The following is a 25917-nucleotide window of genomic DNA, read 5'->3' as shown; positions in this document are numbered from 1 at the left end:
TGCCTCTTATTGGTCTACATGCCAGTGTGTCTACAGTGATGCTTGGCTCTCCCTTCTTAGCCATTCCTTTTTTATTTCTATTGGCACTCTATAACTAGTTTTAACTTTAAAGCCAAACAGATAATATTCTTAGTCATTAATTTTCCATGAAGACATGTGAGAAACACTTGAAGGAACTCATTCCAGATCAGGGAGAAATGCTGGTTTGCTACCTTTCCAACTGGCACCCTGCTGCCTTTGAGACATGCTTTATGGCCAGCAGTCCTGGACTGCTTTGCAGCTATTTCTTTTACTTTTCCTTTCTTTCTAAAAGAACAGCATATCTCCATCGGTGTTCCGAACTTCAAAACAAATGGATTTTAGCAGATAATAATCTTATACTCAAGCAGCACATAATGTTACAAAGGATTATAATAATCTTGAGAAACAGTCTGCTCATAGGGACTGCTATCTACTAGTGAAATCAGTTTAAGAAAGCAATGAGTCACTGATGTGATAATAAACAGCCACACTAACTGGCAGTTTAACAAAGGAAGAACAACGTATTATTCCTCAAAGAGAATTTAGATAGATCAGATCTTAGAATTAGAGTAAGTCGGCCACAACTAAAATTGGGCTCACAATGAAACAAAATACAGTAAGATTATTTGAAGACTTTCCTGACTGCTGTTTTGTACACAGCACTGATTATATTTTAAGTATTCAATAACATGAACAAACAAATGAAAGAATGAGGGCAAAACTAAGTATACTGCCAAAACAGAGCACGGGAAACTGTCTGATGAATTTGAGCAGGTAGCCAATCTGAACTTTACATCTACTCTGCCTGAATTTAATATCTAGTAATTATTTTTTTCCTCATGTGGGTATATTTACACCTAACTCAACAAGATGTCAGTTAACACAACAGTGCAATTCTGTCACAGTACAGGTTTTAGTCTGTGAGGCCTGTTGCTTGAGAAAGTATTTATTTCTCCCATGTACTTTGTCTGTACTTGGACCAGGGTGGGAGAGATGGTTTGGTTATGAACTCATTTTATGAACACAAAAGGATGGTTAACTTATATATTATTCCACTCAATTATGTTTTTAAAAAGTAAGCATAATATCCTTAATTGCAATATGCTAGTCACTACATATAAAGTGGATATACATTTCAAATAGGAACTATAAATAGGTCCAGATCATTAAGTATTGTCAATGTAACCCTAGTTTTAACATGCAGCATTGAATGAAACACTACTCTGCTTAAAAACCAAATGCTCTGGCCCTAGCCGGTTTGGCTCAGTGGATAGAGCGTCGGCCTGCGGACTCAAGGGTCCCAGGTTCGATTCCGGTCAAGGGCATGTACCTTGGTTGCGGGCACATCCCCAGTGGGGGGTGTGCAGGAGGCAGCTGATCGATGTTTCTCCCTCATCGATGTTTCTAACTCTCTATCCCTCTCGCTTCCTCTCTGTAAAAAAATCAATAAAATATATATTAAAAAACAAAAAACAAAAAACAAAAAAAAAAACCAAATGCTCTGGAAGGCACCTAGATCCATAATTAAATAATTCTGCAGCTGGTGCTATGAATATTTTGCATTATGAAATTATGACCTTGTTCACTCTGCTGGCAAAGAAATTCCACACAAGCTCCCTCCTTCTCAGAGTATTCCTTTCCCTATTGCATGACCTGCGTAAGCCAGAAGAGAGAAAAATGTAAATATACACTTGGTTTGCAAGAGTTATACTTCATTATCTTTTTTTTTTTTAAATTACATGGAAGAAACACTGTCCTTCTGAACAAAAGCTTGATGCTAACAAAGCCAGATCTCACGAGGGTCCTGACAGGCCTTTGTTAGCCTGTTGAGAAGCATCACATAGAATTAGAGATGGCACCTCTATAATATTAACTTTAAAATTAAGTAATGCCACATTTAAATATGTATTTAAAATGACAGTATGTTGTTATTGTTTTATATAAATCATTCTTGGTCCTTTCTATAAGGTAGCTTTGCTCACAGCAGCATAGTCTAATTCAAATCAAGTTATGCACTTCCCCAGGTTGAAAGACTCCTGGGTTTACACCAGGAGATAGATACCTTAATAGCAAGCTCTCTTTACCTGGAGGCTTTTTACACTTCAAAATGAGATAAAAAACAAAAAAACAAAAACTACTAACATATTTTGAATCAGAATGGAATAGAAAGAGGCTGGTATGATCAAAGTATTTCATCTCTACTTAAACTGCCTTCACATTTAAATACTTTAGATTTAATTATATTGAAGTACTAGAGGCCCGGTGCATGAATTCTTGCATGGGTGGGGTCCCTCGGCCTGGCCGGCAATTGGGGCCGTTTGGGGTTGGCGGGCTGCGGGTAAGGACCACGGGAGGTTGGCAGGCCTTGGGCGGTTGGCGGTGGGAGCACACTGACCACCAGGGGGCAGCTCCTTCATTGAGCGGGGTGGCCCCTGGTGATCAGTGCACATCATAGCGACCAGTCGACCGGTCATTCAGTCACTTAGGCTTTTATATATATAGATACAATTAAAGCTTATACTTTCACTATAAAGTTATGCAACCTAAAACAGGAAATATAAAGAGATTGCTAAATACTGCTAATGTCAACTAGCATTTAGCTGCACAAGGCATTGTGCTAAGAGCTGAAGAGGTCAAAGAGAAATATGACACGATTCTCTTCAATCTCATTTTGCTTTAAAATGAATCTTACTCCTTTTAAGTGTGGGGAACATTCAATCCACTTATTCCTGTTGTACCAGTATAATTACTAATAGCCCCAATGTCACTGACAAAATTGGTGGTTTGGATAATAAATTATATGGTCATCCTACTTACAAGCAATATTTAGTCAAACTTATCGTAAGTTTTCTAAAACAATAAATATTTCCTCGGAGAGCCAAAGCTATTCAAAGTCAACATATTTTTCTGATAATTTCATGATTCTACATTCTACTTTTCTTTAAATGTCTTTTTAATTGGTCACTTAATATTCTGATCAGAAATAAGCACTAGATTCCATTTTCTCTTATTCACTAATTGTTTTCAAGTAAAAGAGTCTTGCCCAGCTGGTGTGACTCAGTAGCTGGTCTTCAACCCATGAACCAAGAGGTCATTGGTTCAATTCCTAGTCAGGGCACAAGCCCGGTTGTGGGCTCAATCCCCAGTAAGGGGTAAGGGGTGCGCAGGAGGAAGCCCATCAATGTTTCTCTCTGATCCATCTTTCTCTCTCTCCCTCTATATTCCTAAAAATCTATAAAAAAGTCTTATCTCTTCAATGAGATTAAAAATTGCTTGAAAATAGTTTTACACTTCTTTTATGTCTCTCCAGTATAGAATAATGGCCACACATAGTAAGCTCTTATTAAGTAAACTTATAATAATTAAGAGTACTATGCTGAATTAAGGATCAGACCAGGCCATTACAATAATAATGTTATAGAACTTAACACAATCACTTAGGTATCTTAGCGAAATAGTGCTTCATAAGTCATGTAAACCCAAATGGAGGAATTACAGCTCTGCCAGAATACGGAGTTTTCCTTGGCCCTTCCAAAACCTGAGCTATATCTTTTTGTATAAAGTACTCGATATTCCTAAGCATTCGTTTCCTTCTCTGTAACAGGAGGACAATTCAACTAGTCTTCTCTCTTTCAGAGCTATGAGATACAATGAGAAAATATACATAAAACTCTGAAAAACATGAGATATGTGAATTATGTTCTTCAATGTTTATGGAGGAGAGGACAGACTACATACACATATCAGGAGTTATGTCACATAGTGGTGCTACAAATATGAATTGCTACATCTAACTCAAGCAGTTTATAATATAAAAGACAGAGAAATTTTTCACGAAGAGTTAACAGTAAAAAATAAAACAAGCCAGAACTGAGATAGCCTTCGAAGTACAAAAAGAAACAGAGGAAAGAGTACTTGAATATGCTTTAGGAGCCCAAGAAGACTTCATCAGGAAATTAGTGCTAGAACTGAGTGATTCTTGATGAAATACAAATCAATTTGGGAGGAAGATAAAGGCTAGGCCAAGTAGCAAAAGAGAGGAGCAGTGCAAGGACACTGAGCAGACAGAGCAAAGACTGAGGAGACCTCAGGGAGTACATTATGGCTCAGAGAGGCGTGTGGGGAGAATGATGACAATGAGGTTAGCAAGGGAGGCAGGGCCACATGAAGAAGGGTCTCCTGTCCTAGGGAGTGAAAGAAAGAAAAAGGGCCCCAGCCGGTTTGGCTCAGTGGATAGAGCATCAGCCTGTGGGCTGAAAGGTCCCAGGTTCAATTCTGGTCAAGGGCACATGCCTGGGTTGTGGGCTTGATCCCCAGTACGGGGCATGCAGGAGACAGCCAATCAATGATTCTCTCTCATCATTGATGTTTCTATCTCTCTTTCCCTCTCCCTTCCTCTCTGAAATCAATAAAAATATATGTTAAAAAAAAAGAAAGAAAGAAAAAGGTATGTTCGTGAAAAAAAAAAAAAAAGCCTCAGTAGCAATAAAGATGGACTGTAAAAGATGTGATTGGTTGCAGGAGGCCATTTCAATAGCTCAGACAGAACATAATGAATTCTAGAATTAGGGCAATGTCATCTAGAATTACAGAAATAGACACATGGCAGAGGCATCCGAGAGGTAGAAACAAGACCTCACTGATTGAATGCATGAGGTAAAGAATACAGAAAAACATATGAGTTCTTTTTCCACAGGGGAAAGATGGATGTTGGGAGGAGGTTTTAGACAGAGATGTAAGAACGTACAAACTCTGAACCTAACTGCCTGGTTTCCACATCTGGTTTTGCCATTCACTTGGGTGATCTCAAAGAAGACACCAGACCTCTCTATGCCTCAGTTACTTCATCTGTAAAATGGAAATGATAATAGTACCTATATCACAGAGCTGTTATATGGATTAAATGAGTTAACATCTACAAAGCATACGAAACAGTCCCTATATAGTTAATGACATATAATTGTTTGTAAATGGGAAACAATTTAAGATGAGAAACAATTTAAAGTAAAGAGATTGACCAGATAGAGGAAAAAATTGAAGATATGAGAAAGAAAGGATATAAAATTTGGGACAAGATCCAGAAAAGGGGCAGAAGGTAGAGAGGGAATTGAGGTAAGAGGCCAGATGAGTGGATTAGCCTAGGACAATAGCAAGGTGATTCTTTCTTAGTCCAGAAAGAGAAGACAAGATGAATAAGGATGTACACATAGAAAAGGCTGAAAGGTGAGTATAGTCAAAGGCTAGCCTCTATTTTCTATCTGAGTAAGGGAGGAAGGCTCTGTGATAATGACTGAAGATAAACGGGGGAGGCAAAAATAAAGGTCTGAAATTGTGCCTGGGAGGAATAAAAGAGCTGATCAGTATTACAGCCTGGCTGAAATTGAATAGTATAAATTTATAGTGGTACCAATCTTAGTGTAATTTCTCCAACATAACTTGGCCTGGATATAGTACTGAAGGCATCTATTTAGATTAACCAAGAGTTGGGGATTGACAGGGAAAGGGTGGTGAGTGTACAGTGGAACAAAGAAGCTGAAGATATTGTAATAAAAGGATAGATGTAGTTGGAAGTTACACAAAAGGGGCTCTAGTTTGGATGGGGAAGAAAGTATATAGGTTAGAAAAAGGAAAGGGGTGACTTCCGATGATGGAATTTAGGGAGTAAGAGATTAAGAGCTAAGTATAGGAGGTTGCACAGAACATGGGGTACTGGAATTAAGATGGAGAGGTGGGGTCCAGGTGATGATGGCGATCAAGTCCAAAAGGTGGCAAGAGAAGTAGTTGCAACGAGGAGCAGAAGCAAGTACAAGAAACAAGCAGATCAAGAAACAGGAAACAATTGTTTGATGGATGTACGGAAGAAGTATTTGCATAAGGTACCTTGTATAAAAATTATTCTTTTCATTTTAAAAAAAAATATTTTTATTAATTTCAGAGAGGAAGAGAGAGGGAGAGATAGAAACATCAATGAGAGAGAATCATTGATCAGGCTGCCTCCTGCACGCCCCCTACTGGGGATCAAGCCTGCAACCTAGGCATGTGCCCTTGACTGGAATCGAACCTGGGACCCTTCTGTCCGCAGGCCGACACTCTATCCACTGAGCCAAACCAGCCAGGGCTATTCCTTTCATTTTCATTTGATAAACTGAAAATTGAAATGACTCAATTCAAGACAAATAAATATAATCATCTGAACATTATAGGAAAAAAACCAATAACTATTCAAATACTCACTATGAAGCGATGGAGTCCATAGTATAAAACAATATCTGCTAAGGTAAAGTTATATCCTGTAAGATAGACTTTATCTTCAAGATATGAATTAAGATCCTAGAAAGAAAACAAAATGTTTATTTAAAACAGTAATACTAAAGTTAACTACTGTATCATTTGATTTTAAAACATTTAGAAGGCTATTAGAAAACACAGTAATGACATTTTAGTTTAATAAATTATCTTTGACATTAAAGAGTCAAATTTATTCAAAATCACAAATCATAATCACCTCATTTTTTAAAAAATAGGACAAACATTGTTAGTCTTATTTTAAAGAAATAAGAAAACATTAAAAAATGATATTCAAACTGATGATTTCACATGCCTAAATTTTTTTTGGGGGGAATGGGGGTGGATATGGAGAGGAACATTTTGTAAATCATGCTCATGTTAGATATATTTTTTTCATTAAAATAGAAAAAGCTCTTCAATTTCTAACTCTTTAGAGAATTATAATTTGTTGGTGTGTTGCATTTTTATATATTTAAAAAATTTTAAATGTGGTAGAATACATGTAACATAAGATTTGCCATCTTGGAGAAACCAAGATGGCGGCATAGGTAAACACCTGAACTGCTGCCTCGCACAACAATTTCAAAACTACAACTAAAAGACAAAATGGACATCATCCAGAACCACAGGAAGGCTGGCTGAGTGGAAATTCTAAAACTAGAAGGAAAGAGAAACTCACAGGAGCTGTGAAAGGCAGAGGTACAGAGGCGCGCGCGGAGAGGGCTGTCAACTGAGTACTCGGCTGGCTTTCTCAATCGGGAGGGAGACACAAGCTCCCGACTGCCCTGAACTACAGTTCCAGGCGAGACTCTGGGGACCCAGACTCATACGGGGAGAAACTAGACTGTCTGGCAGCGGGCGAAACTCGAGGGCGGCTTTCTCTCAGAGGTGCTTGCAGTGATTACCACGGGACAGAGACCCAGGGCCACTTAGGGCAGGGCTGACGGGAAGCCATTGCAGTTTGCTCCACCCTGAGATCCTGCCCCACGAAGCCATTGCTGCTTGTTCCGCCCCATCCAAGCTGAGCGCAGAGGCTTTTGCATATGAATGGCCTGGTCCTTTGAATTCTAAACTTACCTAACAAACTGCAGCTAAGTCAGTGAGACCCAGAACATCCAAAAGAAGGCCCAAGGCCCCACAGCAGCTTGCATTGCTTCACAGCTGGGCCTATTCTGGGCACTTCCAAACTCCAAAGAAGAGGAATCTGCAGATCTCCCCATAGCTCCTGCTGGGTGGCCTCAGGCAAAGGCTATATTAGCACCTCCTTGGAGATCCAAGAGCCAGTGTACCCTGGGGTCAGAGTGGGACCATCCAGATTACAACTCCTCAAATCCATAAGGGACACACTCAGGGGGCAGACTCAGTGAGCACCAAAGCCCCACTGAAGCAAGTCTTGCCTCATAAGGTGTCTCCAGCACAGAAGTTCTCCCATCGTACACACCTGATCCTCACAGCCAATTGGCCTGGAGGTCAATTCCTTTCAGTGATACCAACAACAATCAAGGCTTAACTACAACAAGATTGCGCACACAGCCCACAAAGGGGTGCACCAAGAGTGTCCACCTCAGGTAACTGGGGAGGCTGAGCCACTGGGCCCTATAGGACACCTAGCACACAAAGCCACTCTATCAACACAGGGAAGCAGCATAAATGCGGAGACAAAGAAACAGGTCACAAATGAAAGAAACGGAGGAAAGCAAACTACTGGATATAGAGTTCAAAACCATGGTTATAAGGTTTTTCAAGAATTTTCTAAAAAAGACCGATAAATTTAGTGAGACCCTCGAGGATATAAAAAAAGGACCAACTAGAAATTAATCACACACTGACTGAAATAAAAAACAATATACAGAGATCCAACAGCAGACTAGAGGATCGCAAGAATCAAGTGAAAGGTTTGAAATACAAAGAAGCAAAAAACACGCAACCAGAAAAGCAGAAAGAAAAAAGAATCCAAAAATATGAAGATAGTGTAAGGAGCCTCTGGGACAACTTCAAGCGTACCAACATCTGAATTATGAGGGTGCCAGAAGAAGAGAGAGAGCAAGATATTGAAAACCTATTTGAAGAAATAATGACTAAAAACTTCCCCCACCTGGTGAAAGAAATAGACTTACAAGCCCAGGAAGTGCAAAGAACCCCAAACAAAAGGAATCCAAAGAGGACCACACCAAGACACATCATAATTAAAATTCCAAGGGCAAAAGATAAAGAGAGAATCTTAAAAGCAGCAAGAGAAAAACAGTTAGTTACCTACAAGGGAGCACCCATACGATTGTCAGCTAATTTCTCAACAGAAACCATGCAGGCCAGAAGGGAGTGGCAAGAAATATTCAAAGTGATGAATAGCAAGAACTTACAACCAAGATTACTCTATCCAGCAAAGCTATCATTCAGAATTGAAGGGCAGATAAAGAGCTTCACAGATAAGAAAAAGCTAAAGGAGTTCATCACCACCAAACCAGTATTATATGAAATGCTGAAAGGTATTCTTTAAGAAGAGGAAGAACAAAAAGGTAAAGATAAAAGTTATGTACAACAAATACATATCTATCAACAAGTGAATCTAAAAATCAAGTGAATAAAAAATCTGATGAACAGAATAAACTGGTGAATATAATAGAACCAGGGTCATAGAAAGGGAGTGGACTGACAATTCTCGGGGGGAAAGGGTTGTGGGGGGTGTGGGAAGAGAATGGACAAAAATCATACACCTATGGATGAGGACAGTGGGGGGTGGGGTAAGGGCAGAGGGTGGGGTGGGGTGGGAACCGAGTGGAGGGGAGCTATGAGGGGAAAAAAGAGGAACAATTGTAATAATCTGAACAATAAAGATTTATTTTTTTAAAAAAAGATTTGCCATCTTAACCATTTTTAGCTGTATAATTCAGTAAGTGTTAAGGGTATTCACACTATTTTGCAACCAATCTTCAGAATTTTTTCATCCTGCCAAACTAAAACTCTACTAAACAACTCCCCATTTCCCTCTCACTCCAGGCTGTGACAACTACCATTAGGCTGTTTCTATGAATTTGACTACTTTAGATACTGCATATATGTGGAATCATATAATTTTTGTCATATGCAACTAGATTATTTCATTTGGCATAATGTATTCAAGGTTGTAGCATACATCAGAACTCCCTTACTTGTAAAGGTTGAATATTCCAGTGTGTGTGTGTGTGTGTGTGTGTATGTATGTAACACTTTGTTTATCTATTCATCTATCAATGGACATGGGTTGTTCCACTGCTCAGCTATTGTGAATAAAATTGCTATGACATGGGTGTATCTATATCTGAGACCCAGTTTGGGTATCCTATCTAATAATAGACAAATATGCAAATTGACCACACCTCCGACACACCCACCAGCCACGCCCACCAGCCACGCCCACCATCCAATCAGAGCGAGTATGCAAATTAACCCAAACCAAGATGGCTACAGCCACAGAGAGCAAGGTTTCCTAGGTAACAGAGAATGCCAAGCTTTCTGCCTGCCCTTGCAGGCCTAAGCCTCCACTCAAGCTACAAAGTTTCAATTATAGAAGGTAAACAAATTCAAACAAATGGCGGCAGAATGGAGCTTGAGAGAGAAGGCCAGGGTTGCCGCCGGCAACAGGGGAAGCAAAGCTTTCCACACACCCTGGCCGGGCCCACCCGCTTAAGGCAACAAAGTTTCAATTATAACCCCAACACAATGGCTGCCGGCCAGCCTCAGAGGGAGCCCCAGGCTTGGCTCCGCTCCAGGCTACAAAGTTTCAATTGTAGAAGGAAAATAAATTCCAGATACAAGGGCCTCCACTTGCATTGCCAGGGAGCGTGGCCAGCCTGCAAACCACCACAGGCCCCTCACTCAGGCTGCCCCACGCCCCAAGGGAACCCCACCCTGATCAGGGACACCCTTCAGGGCAAACCAGCTGACCCCCACCCCTGTACCAGGCCTCTATCCTATCTAATAAAAGAGTACTATGCAGATTGATCATCACTGCAACACACAATATAGCTGCCCCATGTGGTCAAAGATCCTGCCCCCATGTGGACACAAGATGGCCACCACAAGATGGCCAGCAGGAGAGGGCAGTTGGGAGGCACCCGGCCTGCAAGGGAGGGCAGTTGAGAGGGACCAGGCCTGCAAGGGAGGGCAGTTGGAGGTGATCAACCCTGCAGGAGAGGGCAGCTAGGGGTAACCAGGCCGGCAGAGGAGGGAAGTTGGGGGCAAACAGGCTGGCAGCAGAGTGGTTAGGGGGTGATCAGGCTGGCAGGCAGAAGCGGTTAGGGGCAATCAGGAAGGCAGGCAGGCAAGCAGTTGGGAGCCAGCAGTCCTGGATTGTGAGAGGGATGTCCGACTGCCCGTTTAGGCCCCATCCCAGATCGGGCCTAAACGGGCAGTCGGACATCCCTTGAGAGGTCCCAGATTGGAGAGGGTACAGGCTGGGCTGAGGGACAACCCCCCTCCGTGTACGAATTTCGTGCACTGGGCCTCTAGTATATCTATAAGTGGAATTACTGGATCATAGGGTAATTCTATTTTTAATCGTTTGAGGAATCACTATACTTGTACTATTTTACATTCCCAACAATGTACAATGTTTCTAATTTCCATACACACTCAATAACCTTGTTATTTTCTGTTTCTTTGGTAGTAGCCAAGCTAATGAAGGTGAGAGGATATTATCTTGTGGTTTTGATTTACATTTCACTAGTGATTATTATTGTTAAGCATCTTTTCATATGCTTATTAGTTTTATGTATCTTCTCTAAAGAAATGTCTCTCAGGTCCTTTTTCATTTTTTATTTGGGTTCTTAGTTTTTTCTTGGTTGGGTTATAGGAGTTCTTTCTATATACTGGATATTAACCCTTTACCAGATATATAATTTGCAAATACTTTCTCCCATCCCATGGGTTGCCTCTTTACTCTGTTGATTATGTCTGTTGATGAACAAACTTTTTACTTTTGTTGCCTGTGCTTTTGGTATCATACCCAAGTAATCATTGTTAAATGACGTTTTCTTCTAAGAGTTTAATAGTTTTAGATCTACATTTAGGACTTTCCATTTTGAGTTAATTTTTATATATCATGTAAGGTAAAGGGTCCAACTTCATTCTTTTGCAATTGGATATCTAGTTTTTCTAACACCTTAAAGACTACAATTTTAAACACAATTTAAAGCAAAAAACTTATCTGTCATTTGTTCTCCAGACAATCATCATCAATTTTTAAAAGATTATGTTAAGTATATACAAAAAATTAGTTCATTTAAAATCACTACCTCCCTCCCCAAATACTAATAAGTATTGAGCTCCCTAAATAGCCAATAGGTACTTTTGAAGGAAAAAATATTAAGTACATGTTAAAAAAATGATTTTTAAAAATCTTAAAAGGTTCTAATCCAAATTTGAAATATTGTCTGACAGACCAGCACAAATAAATCAATTTCCTGAGAAAAGAAAATTTTAGATAAAAAAGTTATAAATACTTTTAGTCCTTCTCAAATTTAACAGCACAGAAATTTACACTAACTTACCTTTAAATTAAATAAGACAAAACATTCATATAACTTTAGAGAAAGGTTTACAAATAGATTATATGAAGTACTAACAGGATATTCTCACAGGCTCCTCTAAAGACTAGTTATAAAACACTGTCCAGTAGTCAATAGCATTTATTTGGGAAATTTCTATAAGCTGTAGAGAGAACATTTTGTTTTCTTAAATCACATTCCAAAAGCCTGGCACATAAGTAGTTCAGTAATCAGTAAATGTTGCTGAATTAAACTTAACCTCTTTAAACACCTTCAATTAAGGTAGTAATTTTCAAAATGGTATAAGAATATGTACTGCCAAGGATGATATAGATGAGGGCATAAAGGAATGTGGACATAAATAAGAAAATAAATTCTGAAGAATCAAGGTAAAATTTGGATGGGAAGGATAAAATATATTAGGAGCTACCATTTATATTCTATAGTAATCTTGTTGATTGGAAATAGTTTCTCTCCAAATATCTTCAAATGAAAAGTTGATAAAGTATTAAAATAAAATAAATATATCTTCATTTAATTTTAAGAAGCATTTTAAAATAAGGTCTGAAACAATAATTTAACACTCCTTAATATAGTGTACATATTCTTAGAATCTACATCTATGTTTTAGTTATACAAACTCATAAGGTTATAATCTTATAACCAAGGACAAAAAACTATGATTAGGTAATATTTCTCTGATTAGTGACATTAATATCTTATGTTTATTTCCTTTTTAAAAGATTTTTAAAAAATGTTTTTATTGATTTTTTTTAGAGAGAGAGGAAGGGAAAGGGAGAGAAACATCAATTGGTTGCCTCCCACAAGCACCCTGACCAAGCATCGGGCCTGCAACCTGGGCATGTGCCCTGACCAATAATCCAACCAGCGACCTTTCAGTGCACAGGATGACATACAACCAACTGAGCCACACAGGCCAGGGCTGTTTATTTCCTTTTTTTAACAAGTCTTTCCAATGCTATCGACAAACTTTAAAAAAATATTTCCCCCTACAGAGTTCCACCTCATTTTTTTCTTCCTAACCACTAATAACACTGATAAAGCAGTATAATAAGCAACTATATATTCTCTATCTAGATTCAGCAAATGTTAGTGTTCTATAATGCCTGCTTTTTGAAATTACATATTTATCTTAATTATGAGCCATTTATACTTAGAATCATGGTTTTAGCAATGAAATGCAACTTTAGAGAGTAGGAATCAACCCCTTTCATAATGCCCTAGTAGCAAGAATTTTAGAAATAATCTTACCTAATAAAAGAGAAACATGCAAATTAACCAACACTTCGCTACACCCACCAGCCAATCAGGAGTGATACGCAATTAACCCAACGAAGATGGCGGTTAATTTGCATACACAAGAGCAGAGCGACAGGGTTGGGCAGGATGCTTACACGTCATCATCATGGCAATGACGCAGGCATTCTGCCCCACCCCTGGTCTCTCAGGGCCTCTGGGCAGGGCCGGAGCGGAAAGAGGTGGCTCTGGGGCTGGGCTGGAGTGGAAAGGTGGTGCCAGCAGCCAGGGAAAGGAAGGCCCATTCTAGCACAAATCTTCGTGCATCGGGCTTCTAGTAAAAAGATAAATATCTAGTCTAAATGGGCAAAGAATACATATAAGCACATTTTAAAAAATAATAAAAATGCTTATAAACATTATGAAAAAAAATGCCATATCATTAATAATTTTAAGAAGAAAAACAAAGTAAACAAAGAAATCACTTTTTGGTTTACTTGTTTTGGTAATGAAATTGGGGTGGTGAAGGAAAAAAAGGTAATATCCATGTCAGCAAGGGTTTTGTGGAAGAGGTTACTCTTACATACCACCAAAACTGCAATAATACACTTTTCTGGAGGGCAAATGAGCTACACGGCCTTAAAAATGTACATAGTTTTGGCTCAGCAATTTCCCCTGTAAGAATTAGCTTAAGGAAACTAATGAAAATATGGTAAGATATTTAGCAATAACCTAGTAACTGCATGGGGACAGACTATTTAAATTCTGGTACAAATATATGATGAAATACTAACAGGTTATCAAAAAGATAATTTAAGTGAATATTTATGAACATGTAAATATATTCACAACACACTGTCAGTAAAGAAAATAAAACACACGACTATATGCAAAGAGAAAGCTTGGAAGGAACACAAAAAGTGTTCAATAAATATCTGATGACTGAACATAAATGTTATTAACAATTCTCTCTTCATGGAACTACAAATGTTTGAAATTTCTTTTATTTGCTTATTTATATTTCCTAATTTCTATAATACATATCTATTACCTTTAAAATAAAAACAATGTCGTAAAACAGCAAAAAGCAAAGCAAAACAAAACAGAATATAACCCTTCTCATCTGTGCTCATATGGCCAAAACCACATTGCAGTCCATTATCTATATATTTGTCTCCCACTGGTCCAACTTCTGTGAGGGCAGGGACTGTGTCTGATGGGTCACTGCCATATCTGTTAGGTACAGACACTGTGGAAGAGCCAGGACCATAACCCAAATCACCCAGATCCTCATATATTTTGAAAATGGCAGTCAGATTGTCCCAATTGAAACTTACATATCTCAGATACAACATTTTGGTGGAATTACTTTTTATGCTCCTAATAGCAAATCTATTTTTGAACTTAAAAAGCCAATTCAATGAAATCCTGCTTATCTTTCAGAATCAAGTACTTTATTACTGTCCCTTTTCTGGGAAACTATAAGAGATAGTTATATTTTTTGTTTTTTTTACTTGCCTGAAATATCACATTCACTTAGGGAAGACAGGCTTGCTCCCATCTGGAAATGCTGCCGAGCATGGCAGGGGGCAGAGGAAAGGGTCAGTGTGGATAATAAGAATGAAAGATCACCAGGACAGGCCTACAAAGGAACAAGGCCTGAAATTTATTTTCTATCAGTTCTATTGACGGTATCTATCAAGAACTAGTTTAACACTAGCTGGTTTGATCATGGTCAAAGGCACAAACCTTGTGCAGGCTCGATCCCCAACCCTGGTCAGGGCGTATGCAGCAGGCAACCAATCAATGTGACTGTCTCATATCAAAGTTTCTCTCTCTCTCTGTCTCTCCCCCTCCCTTCCACTCTCTCTAAAATTCAATGGGAAAATATCCTCAGGTGAGGATTAACAACAACAACAACAACAACAACAACAACAACAAACAACCAACCAACAAACAAACAAAAAACAGTTTAAGCCATTTTCCTCAGAATGATAAATGAAAAACTTTCAGTACCATAACATCTTCTTGCACAACTTACTGGTATATGATTGATTTATATAATAATGGAAACAAAATTAGGAAGGAGTCCCTGCAATGATATATGATTGTCTGGATCAGCGGTCGCCAACCTTTCGGACCTCACGGACCACCAGCGGTCTGCGGACCACCGGTTGGCAACCGCTGGTCTGGATGATCTCTAGGTTCCTTTAACTTTTAAGCTTTCACAATTTTTAAAAATTTGCTTTATTTTTATTTATTTACTTAAATATGTTTTTATTGATTTCAGAGAGCAGAAGGGAGAGGGAGAGATAGAAACATTGATGAGAATCATTTATCAGCTGCCTCCTGCATGCTCCCTACTGGGGATCGAGCCCACAACCCAGGCATGTGTCCTGACCGAAAATAGAATCCTGACCTCCTGGTTCACGGGTCGATGCTCAACTGCCGGGACATATAAGCTGAGCAATTTGCTTTATTTTTACAAACATAATTAAGAAAAATAATTTCAGCTGGAATGTTTTTCATTCTTGGTGACTCTGGAGCCATATTTAGTTTATATTTTATCTCAATAGATACTTTTATTCTAATGTGACTTCTTCAGAAAGAAAATAGAAAATATGAGCTTTCTCATATCAATCTGACAATTTTTTTTAAACTACAATCCCCAAAGATTCTAATTATCTTTGTCTTTGCAAAAGTTACTTTACTGATTAAGGAATCAGGATTTCCTAGTGGAAAAATAAACATTAAGCCATCACATTAAAAAAGAAAAAAAAAAAAAGAAATCTTACAAAGTTATAATTACTAACTATGGTAAGTGATATGGAGGAAAAGTACAGGGTGTGGTATTATGAAGGAAAAGCATATAGGACAAGGAATGGCATCTGTTTGAGAGAGAAGTACGCAAGGATGTTTCTGAGGAAGGGGTATCTAAGCTGAGATCTGAACAGGGAAGGCTGGCAGAGTCAGTTCAGGTAAAAGTAATACCAGGTACAAACCCTGAGGCAGAAGGAAATAAGGAGGACAAAGTTTCAGCTACTGACAGTCAGGGAAGAAAGATTCCTGCTATTAATAGGTCGTTCATGTCAGCCTATAAAGAGAAGTCACAATACCTTCAACAGAATGCGGACATCATCTTTATTGGAGTTTCCATCTACTCGAGTTACTCTGTATTCTAACCATTGTTGAACTATTGCTTTTTCTTCTGCAGTGCTTCCAAGCAAATATTCTTTGTTGGCTTCCTTGACTAGATGAGCTGCTATAGTAGCCAATCCTGTTAGACATGGACCACTGTTTGTCTGAAGAACTGGAATCTTAAAAAGAAAAAAAAGAGTTCTTCATGTAAATTTTTAAAACAAATACTAACAGCACTGCAATTCTAAGTAATTGTTAAATCCCTCAACTACTTTTCAAATGCTCTAAGATTTCACTTTAAGGGTTTTTTTTCAAGATGGCAGCAGAGTAAGTGGATTCTTCTTGCACCTCCTCCCAAAACCAAACTGAAAATAAAACTAAATTGGGGAACATTCACCCTGAATTACCAAATAAAAACTAGCCAATGAGGAGACTTTTAACAAGGAAGGGCAGAAACCATCTAGAGACTTATAGGAAGGGCAGGGTCACAAGAGCAGCTGGCCCAGCTCCTACAGGCACCAGGCTGAAGGTGAGGAGATATATCTTGGCTGCAGGGGTTGGGGGTGGGTGGGGGGGTAGGAGGGCCCCTAAGAGGAGTAAGGCCCAGGGCTCCCCAAGGTCGGAGAACTGTGGCCCGTGAAAGCCAAAGAGAGAGGAAGCCTGTCAGAAATAAAACCACTTAAAAAAAATAACATAACACACCCACCATCTTCCCTGAAATCAGAATGGCACCTCCCCCTCACAGGAGACTCAGAGGTCTCATCCTCCCAATTCTGCCAAAAGCCCTTTCAGAAAAAGCCTTTTTATGACCAAGTCTGACAGCTGGTCGGCAGGCAGAAGCAAGCAGAGGCAGAGCCCAAGGTGCCTGTGGACATTTGCTGGCATGGCCCTGTCAAGCTAACAAGCCGGCCCTAGAGCACAGCTTGGCCTCTCCCTAGCACAGCCAAGCTCTGTGGAGGCAGCCATAAACTGTGGATCGCTTGAAGCTTTGAAAAGGTTGCAGAAGAGCAAAACATGGTTGGCTTTGGACAGCAATTAGCACCAAATTACCTCCCAAGAGCCCCGTAAATGGCATACAAAACAGTCAGCTTCAGTCAACATAAAGCAGGATCCAAAGGGAGCTCCCATAATGCATTTAACTCTGCTGAGACAAAATCCGCTTCAATTTTTTTTGCATTTTTTTTATTGCATTGTAATTATTTTTGACTCTTTTTTCTTCCATATCTCTTTTCTCTTTCCTTTTCTTATTCTATTTTTCTCTTTCTCCTTCTTTCTCTTCTTACCCCCTTTATTTTTTTCCTTTTCATAATTTTTTACCTTCTTTCACTTATACTGTTTTCCTTTTCCTATTCTTTATTTTTGTAATTGCTCTCCCTTCTTTCCTTTCATATTCTCTTTTCTTCCCACTTTTTTCATCTTTTGTAATTTTTTTCCCTTTCTTTTATAATTCTTGCTCTCTTCTTTTTTCTAATTCTCCTTTGTTTTGAAGTTGCTTTTGTTGTTGTTGTGGGGATCTTTTGTATATTTTGTTTACTTTCTAGTTTTATTTCGTTTGTTCTATCAATACCTGCATAACAGCTCACACAATATGGTGAGGAGGGAGAGTTGAGCCTCACAGTCAGCCAGCCTGAGGGAAGATTCCACCCATGAATGGGACAGATATAATCAAGAACCAAATGCAACAGGAGAACCCAAATAACCCACACAAGGGACATCCCTAGAGCATCCAGCTCAGGAGATCAAAGAAACTGCACTGCTGGGTCCCACAGGACACTTACTACATAAAGAAACCCCACAAAGACTGGGAGTCATGGCAGTTCTATCCAATACATAGAAACAAACACAAAGAGACAGCTAAAATGGTCTCCATATGAAAGACAGCTACATATGAAAGAAAAGGAGAAATCTCCAGATAAAGAGCTAAATGAAATGGAGGTAAGCAATGATCAGAACTACTGTTCAAAATAATGGTTATAAAGATGCTCAAGGAACTTAAGTGAGAATTATAAGGAACTTAGTGTGAAATACAACAGCACGAAAAAGGAAATAGAAACCATGAACAAGAACCAGTCAGGAATTGAAGAAGACAATATCTGACATCAAGATTATATTGGGAGGAATTAATAGTAGACTGAATGCAGCAGAGGACTATATCATCGATTTGAAAGACAAGGTAGAGCATATAAGCCTAACCAATGGACACAGACAACAGGGGAGTGAGGGCATGAGTGGGGGAGTTGGGGGATAATGGGGGGATAAGGACACATATGTAATACCTTAATAAAGAAATTAAAAAAAAGAAAGATAAGGTACAAAAAAAAACACCCATTTAGAGCAGCAAAAATAAAAAAATAATTTAAAAAAAAAGAGAGAATAATTTAAGGGAACTTTGGGACAACATGAAATCACCACCACAGAGGTCCCAGAAGGAGAAGAATGTGAGCAAGGAACAAAGAATCTGCTGGAAGAAATAATGACAGAAAACTTCCCTAACTGGGTGAAGGAAAAAAATCACACAAGTTCAGGAAGCACAGAGTCCCAATCAATATGAACCTACACTAAGACACAACATAATTAAAATGGCAAAGGTTAAAGATAAAGAGAGAATCTTAAAGACAGCAAGCATGAACAAAAGTTAACTACAAGGGAGTTCCCATTAGACTGTCACCTGATTTCTCAACAGAAACATTTCAAGCCAGAAGGGATTGGCAAGAAGTATTCAAAGCAATGAGAAGCAAGGACTGAATCAAAGACTATATGAATGAAACCTATCATTTAAAATTGAAGGCGAAATAACGACTTTCCCAAACAAAAAAAGGGCTAACGGAGTACATTACCACCAAACCAGCATTGCAAGAAACATTAAAGGAAGTGCTGTAAGAAGAAAAAACCGAGAGAGAGAAGAACATGGGTATAAAGAAAACAATGGCAATAAATAAGTATCCTACCCAATAATAGACAAATATGCAAATTGACCGTACCTTCGCTATGCCCGCGATTGGCCAGGAGGCGCGGGGGGGCAGTACTCAGGTGGCCAATTGGGCCGGCAGGATGCTGAGCTCGCGTCGCCAGCGGCGGCTCGAGCTCAGCGTCTGCGCCATGGCTGTGCTGTGGCACAGAAGGGGCCTCTGGGGCAGCGAGCTCACGTCCCACCGACCATCAAAAGCGGGGGAGCTGGGTGCCTGTCTGCTGGTGCACCAGGCCTTTCAGAAGCCTTCGCCGCACTGGAGGCTTCTGAAAGGCGTGGTGCACCAGCAATCAAAAGCAAAAGTGTGGGAGCTGGGTGCCTGTCCACTCAGGCACCAGGCCTTTCAGAAGCTTTCGCGTGCCTGAGGCTTCTGAAAGGCCTGGTGCACCAGCGGACAGGCACCCAGCTCCCCCGTGATCAAAAGCGAAAGCGTGTAGGGGACCCTACACGTGCATGATTCAATCATGCACTGGGCCTCTAGTCTATCAATAACCTTAAATGTAAATGGATTAAATGCCCCAAAGACATAGGTAGCTGAATGGATAAGAAAACACAACACAGATATATGCTCTCTACAAGAGACCTGCCTCAGAACAAAAGACTCACACATGATGAAAGTGAAGGGATGGAAAAAAATTCTCCATGTACATGGAAACAAAAAATGCTGGGTAGAAATACCCATATCTGACAAAATAAACTTCAAAACAAAGGGCATAAAAAGATAAAGAATTATTAAAAGGATTGATCCAACAAGAAAATATAACCCTTGTAAAGATATATGCACCCACTATAGGAACATTTTATCTATCTATCTATCTATCTATCTATCTATCTATCTATCTATCTATCTATACCGTATACACACACCACTCTTGGTAAACTACTTCAATGGAAAATCGACAGCAATGCAGTCATAATAGGGTACTTTAACAACCCACTGACATCAATGGATAGATCTTCCAGGCAAAAAAATCAACAAGGAAACAGTAACCTTAAATGACACACTAGATGGAATGGACATTTCATCCCAAAGCTGCAGGGTATACATTCTTCTCAAGTGCACAGAGAATACTCAAAGACAGACCACCAGTTAGGACAAGAAACAAGTCTTAACAAATTTAAGAAGACTGAAATCATATCAAGCATCTTCTTGGATCACAATGGCATGAAACTAGAAATCAACTACAGTAAAAAAACAAAATTATTCAAACACATGCAGGCTAAATAGCATGTTATTAAACAATGAATTGGTTACTAATGAGATAAAGGAAGAAATCAAAAACTCCCTGGAAACAAACAAAAATAAACACACAACAACCAAAAATCTATGGGAAATAGTGGAAACAGTTCTAAGAGGGAAGTTCACAGCATTACAGGCCTACCTCGAGAAACAAGAAATGAACAATATAACCCAACAAGTAAAAGAAATAGAGAGCAAGAAGAAAAGCCCACAATAAGTAAAAAAGAAATAATAAAGATCAGAGAGGAAGTAAATGAATAGAGACTAAAAATAGTAATACAAAAGATCAATGAAACCAAGAGCTGGTTCTTTGAAAAGATAAATAAGGTTGATGAACCATTAGCCAGACTCATCAAGAAACAAAGAGGACCCAAATAAATCAAATCAGAAACAAAAATGATTAAGTAACAACTGACATCTCAGAAATAAAAAGGATTTTAAGAAAATACTATGAACTATATGTCAACAAACTGAACAACCTAGGAGAAATGGACAAATTCCTAGAATCATACAATCTTCCAAAATTCAATCAGGAAGAATCAGAAAACCTGAATAGACCAATAAAATATAATGAAATTAAAACAGTAATAAAAAAACTCCCAGCAAACAAAAGTCCTGGACCAGACAGCTTTACAGGAGAGTTCTACCAAACTTGCAAAGAAGAACTAACACCTACCTTCTCAAACTATTCCAAAAAATTTAAGCTCTTTTTACAAAGTCACCATTATCCTAATTTCAAACTAGATAAAGATACTACAAGAAAAGAAAATTACATTATGGGCCAATGTCCTTGATGAACATAGATGCTAAAATCCTCACCAAAATTGGATCCAGCAGTACATTAAAAAGATCATACACCATTACCAAGTGGGATTTATCCCAGAGATGCAAGGCTGGTACAATATTCGCAAACCAATAAATGTGATGTAGCACATAAACAAAATGAAGGTTAAAAAATCACATGATCATAAGGGGAAATTAGCATTTCATAGCTAGAGTCAAAGGTTACCCTGAAAGTTAAAGGAAGTAACTCTCCACTTTCCACTTCCTCACCCACTACTAGTTAAGTTTTTTGGGAATCAAAAGTTATACATGGATTTTCAACTCCATGAGGGGTTGGTGCCCTAAACCTCCATATTGTTCAAAGGTCAACTGTATTTCCCATTCACTACTTACTTCTTGAATTCTCACTTTTGCCTTCACACTCAAATAAAACTACTACTTCGAAGATAACCCATATGTCCCTTAAAAATGTATTAAAAGAAAATATGGAATCCTCTGAAGGTGCTGGTAATGTTCCATTATTTGACTATGTGGTTACTTGGGTATGTTCACTGTGTGGTAACTCACTGAGAATTGTATACTTTTTCTGAATATACTAGAGGCCCGGTGCACGAAATTCGTGCACGGGGGTCCCTCAGCCCAACCTGCACCCTCTACAATCCAGGAGCTCTCAGGGGATGTCCTACTGATGGCTTAGGCCCACTCCCCGTGGTTCTCTGCTCTCTGTGGGCCTGGAGGTTTCGCTGCAGCCATGGAGATGAAGCCCCCATGCCCTGCTCTCCGCTTTCTGCCGGCCTCCCCATGCGCCATGTGAAAGAAGCCCCAATGCCCTGCAGTGTGCTCTGTCTGCCAGGCCTGGGGGCTTTGAGGACACTGACACACTAAGGAAGCCTCCATGCCCTGCTGTCCAGGCTCTGTTTGCAGGGCCTGGGGCTTCCCCGCTGCCGCAGAAGCCGCCATGCCCTGCTGTCTGGGCTCTGTCTGCAGGGCCTGGGGCTTCCCCGCTGCCACCGAAGCCTCCATGTCCTGGCTCTGACTGCCGTGTCTGGGGGCAGATCAAAAACCCCTCCAGAGGCGGATCCAGCTTCGCTGCTCCTGCTGACAGGCTGGACACTCCAGCAGCGGAGCTGAGTGGACTGGGCGCCGCTATCTTGTGGCTATTGGGGCTGCCATTTTTGTCGTGGAGTGATGGTTAATTTGCATATTACTCTATTATTAGATAGGATGTTGGGCAGGGGAGGGGAGAAACCAAAGAACTTGCAAATGTTGAGTGTGTGTGTGGTGAGGGCGGGGGGGGAGGGGCAGATGACGATTTTAGAGAGAATTATTAGTAAAAATAAATTATGCAGAACCCCAGCATACTAACTCAAAAAAATCCCAGTTAGCTTGTCATCTAATCATCATCTTCCAAGACAGGTATGTAATCTTGTCCTCATTTTACAGATTAAAAACCAAGGTCACCAGGTTAGTAATGTCAGAGTCAGGGTTTGAATAAAATACAATTGGCTCCAAAGTCCATTCTCTTTAGTACAGAAATCTTACTTGCAATCAAGGCACACCTACTATTTTCACATTCATCTGAATGGTCTTCAATTAATCACTTTTAACGGCTACATAAGTAATATGATGAACCATTCCCCTAGAGCTGGATCTCTGAATTGTTTTCAGTATTCAATTATTATTGTTAATTCGGTTTTTAATTATTATTGATCATTATTATTATTATGTTTCAGAGAACGACTTGTTGGCTTACGCTGTCAACTGTCTTAAAAACAAACCCCAGACTGAATCTTATCACAAACCCTCATCCCTTCCCCAAACACATAAATAGAAACTTTCAATAGCTGTCTTCTGCTAAAAGAAAGAAAGAAACCAGATTGAACCAAGACCCACTGTATCCGCTTCAACGTAGCACTATTCAGTACCGCGAGGAAAAGAGCGGCAACGCTGGCGCTCAGCTAACAAAGCCCGCTTTCTGGGAGGGGGTGTCAGCTTTACCGATCACGCTGCACCCCCAGGCCCCGCACAGGGCTCGGCGCCGGGCACGCGGTCAGCTCTCCGCGGTGGCTGCCTAACGATGAATGAAAGCTACTCTTCCAGCAACTGCTGTCACTGAGCGCAACCGCTGAGCCTCCAGGCCGGTGTATCTATGGGCTCCGGGGATTCTCTTCGCTTGGCCACAACCGGGTCACAACAATCTGCCAGAAGGAAGAGTTCGGGCCGAGCCCACAGGGGGCGGGTCCCTCGCCCGTTCCGGGAGCTCGGGCGGCAGGAAGGGACCCGAGGCGCCAGCCAGCCCCGCGCGCGCACACGTGGGAGCTGAGGGCCGCATCCTCCCTCCGCCGCCTCCGCCGGCCGGCCTGTCCTCCCTGGCTCCGCAGGCCCCGCTCCCGGCCAGCTCTTCCCTTCCGCGCCGCCTCCGCTCCTCACCTGGCGCTCGCCCTGAGCGCTGTACTTGTTCCCTTTACTCAGCCCCAGGGACTTCTCCAGCAGCGTCAACTCCGCGGCCGCCGCCATCTTTCAGTCTGAGCTCCCGGCAGGGGCGGGGCAGCAAGATCGCCGGCGTCGCAGGGAAGGCGCTGCACCAAACTCTCCGGCTATTGGCTGAACGCAGGGGGCGGAAGGCGCGCCTGCGCGCGGGAGGCGGGGCCAAGAGAGGGGAGTGGGCGTGGTGTGAGACAGGTGGAGCGGGGCGGAGTCTCCGGGCCTCGGAGCTCTGCGGGAGAACGGGAGCCAGCCTTTGGTTGCCGCCGGAGGCTGCACCTGCCAACTTCCAAATGGCAGGCTGTTTGACTGCAGAGTTAACTGGTTAACTGACACTTTTTATACATAGTTGAAACCGAAATTTACCTTAGTCTGGCTCAGGAATCTGAATTTAAAGGATCAAGTTGAAGAGCAAAGAGTTCACAGTCTGTTAGGGGTTTCCAACATAAAGCGTTAATTATGGGGATTTTAATTGTTTAAATTAAATTATTTTAATTTTTCTTATGTAAATCTACAGCTCAATAGTAGCAGTAGAATATAGATTTAAAGATAATTTATAGAGCACTGGGTAGTTAGTATCAAGGGATTCCTATAGCTCCCCCCCCCCCCCAAATCAGCCATTAGTAGTTTTAAGGGTCTTTATTAGCAATACCAGAAAGTCAGTGATATGATTTATGTAGCTTTTGTTATGTAAGTAAGCAGTGCACATGACATTTCCCCCTTAAGTTGCTATATTTTTGTATTTCAAAATAGAAAATGGGCAGTATATGCTGAAGGCTTGAGTATTTACAAAAGATTTCTGAAAAAAAAATTCTACATCGCAGAATGAATAAACAAAATGTGTATTAGTTCGAGAAAAATTGAAATTCTCTTTTCCTTATATTTCTCCAGCTGCCAGTTTTCCCCGACCTGCGGGGTCTTCTAACGGGGGTACCGAGGCGGCGCACCTAAGAGAATGAGAGACAGACAAGGGACGCAAAGAATGGAGGCAAGACAAAAGGGATTCTGATCAAGCCTCAAAACTTTATTTTTACAGCGTTCCTTATATGTGATTTCTAGAAGGGTGGATGCCTAGGAGGGGTGGGGGCTGACCTAGATAATCGGCTAAAGTAAAGGGTGTGGACTATAGATAAAGGGTGTGGCGGTTGAAGGGCGGCTACAGAAGAAATGCTTTGTCCTCAGGCAAGAGGAAGTGGGCCTAGTTTCAGTAACTTACTGAAGGTCAGAGTTAATCCTTTGACCGACTCTTGGTTCCTGACAGCCAGTATTCTGGGTTAGGAAAGATGTCACACAGTACAATATTCCCCTGTAAGCTTCTGTATTTCTCATTTAGTAATGAACTACCTAAAAGTGATAACTTTTTTGGATTAATATTGAGTAAATGGGTGGAATATCACTTTTAATTCATGTTTTTTGGGTTATTGAAAATAGATTTTGTAATTAAAAAGAAACTTTGTTTGATTTAATGTATTTTCAAGCTTCTTTCTTCCCTTCAAGTCCTGAAGTTTTTTAACCCGGAATTTCCTTTTCTTCTCTGGTATTCATACGTTTGTTTTGGATGTTTATGACTAGGAAAATAAAATTGGTTGACCACTCCAACACTTCTGAGATGAAAAGGAACGGAGGTGATACCACATGAAAAGAGGCAAATTTAAACTGGGTTTCAGGAGCCAGAGATAATTCAACAGTAGCTAATTTTGTCACTCTAGGTAGGCAGTTAACCCCATTGGGACTCACTTTCCCCCAAATTACCCAGTGGGCTTTGATTTGGTGTTCTCTGTTTTTCCTTTTAGTGTTGAGATTCTGTCTTTTAATATTTAAAGTGAACATGTATTTTCGTATACTTTTGCCTTCAAGTGTACATACATTTTTGTACTATTGATGTAATTTTGTAATTATAATCTTGTAATGTAACTGTACTACTAATTCAATTTTGTATAGTTGGCTAGAAGGGCCTTTTTTTTTTTTAATTTCTTTATTGATTTAGGTGTCACATATTTGTTCTCATCCCCCCATTCCCATCCAACACCCCTCCCCACGGATGCCCCAACCCCCTGTTGAACTTAACCGTTGGATAGGCTCATATGCATGCACACAAGTCCTTTGGTTGATCTCTCCCCCCTCCCCCCAACCTCCCCTATCCTCCCTCTGAGGCCCGATAGTCCGATCGATGCCTCCTTGTTTCTGGTTCTGTTCTTGTTCATCAGTCTATG

At 40.3% G+C, this 25917-nt stretch overlaps 1 protein-coding gene across 2 annotated transcripts in view; it reads right to left on the bottom strand.

The window, feature by feature from the left end:
- The window catches only part of EEF1E1 (eukaryotic translation elongation factor 1 epsilon 1), a 31779-nt gene extending 8001 nt beyond the window's left edge, over positions 1–23778 (bottom strand). For both annotated transcript variants that reach the window (XM_028152453.2, XM_008146127.3), the window contains exons 1-3: positions 23651–23778; positions 16208–16408; positions 6256–6351 (exon numbers count right to left, since the gene is read on the bottom strand). In XM_028152453.2, the coding sequence (XP_028008254.2) occupies positions 6256–6351; positions 16208–16408; positions 23651–23737 (384 nt within the window). In that variant the 5' untranslated portion in view covers positions 23738–23778. The remainder of the gene's footprint in view (positions 1–6255; positions 6352–16207; positions 16409–23650) is intronic.
- Positions 23779–25917: the final 2139 nt, after the last annotated feature.

Source organism: Eptesicus fuscus, chromosome 9 (genome assembly GCF_027574615.1).
Source record: "Eptesicus fuscus isolate TK198812 chromosome 9, DD_ASM_mEF_20220401, whole genome shotgun sequence".
Classification (NCBI taxonomy): Eukaryota; Metazoa; Chordata; class Mammalia; order Chiroptera; family Vespertilionidae; genus Eptesicus; species Eptesicus fuscus.
Note: the sequence above shows the minus strand (reverse complement) of the source record. Positions and strands in the feature narration are given on the sequence as shown.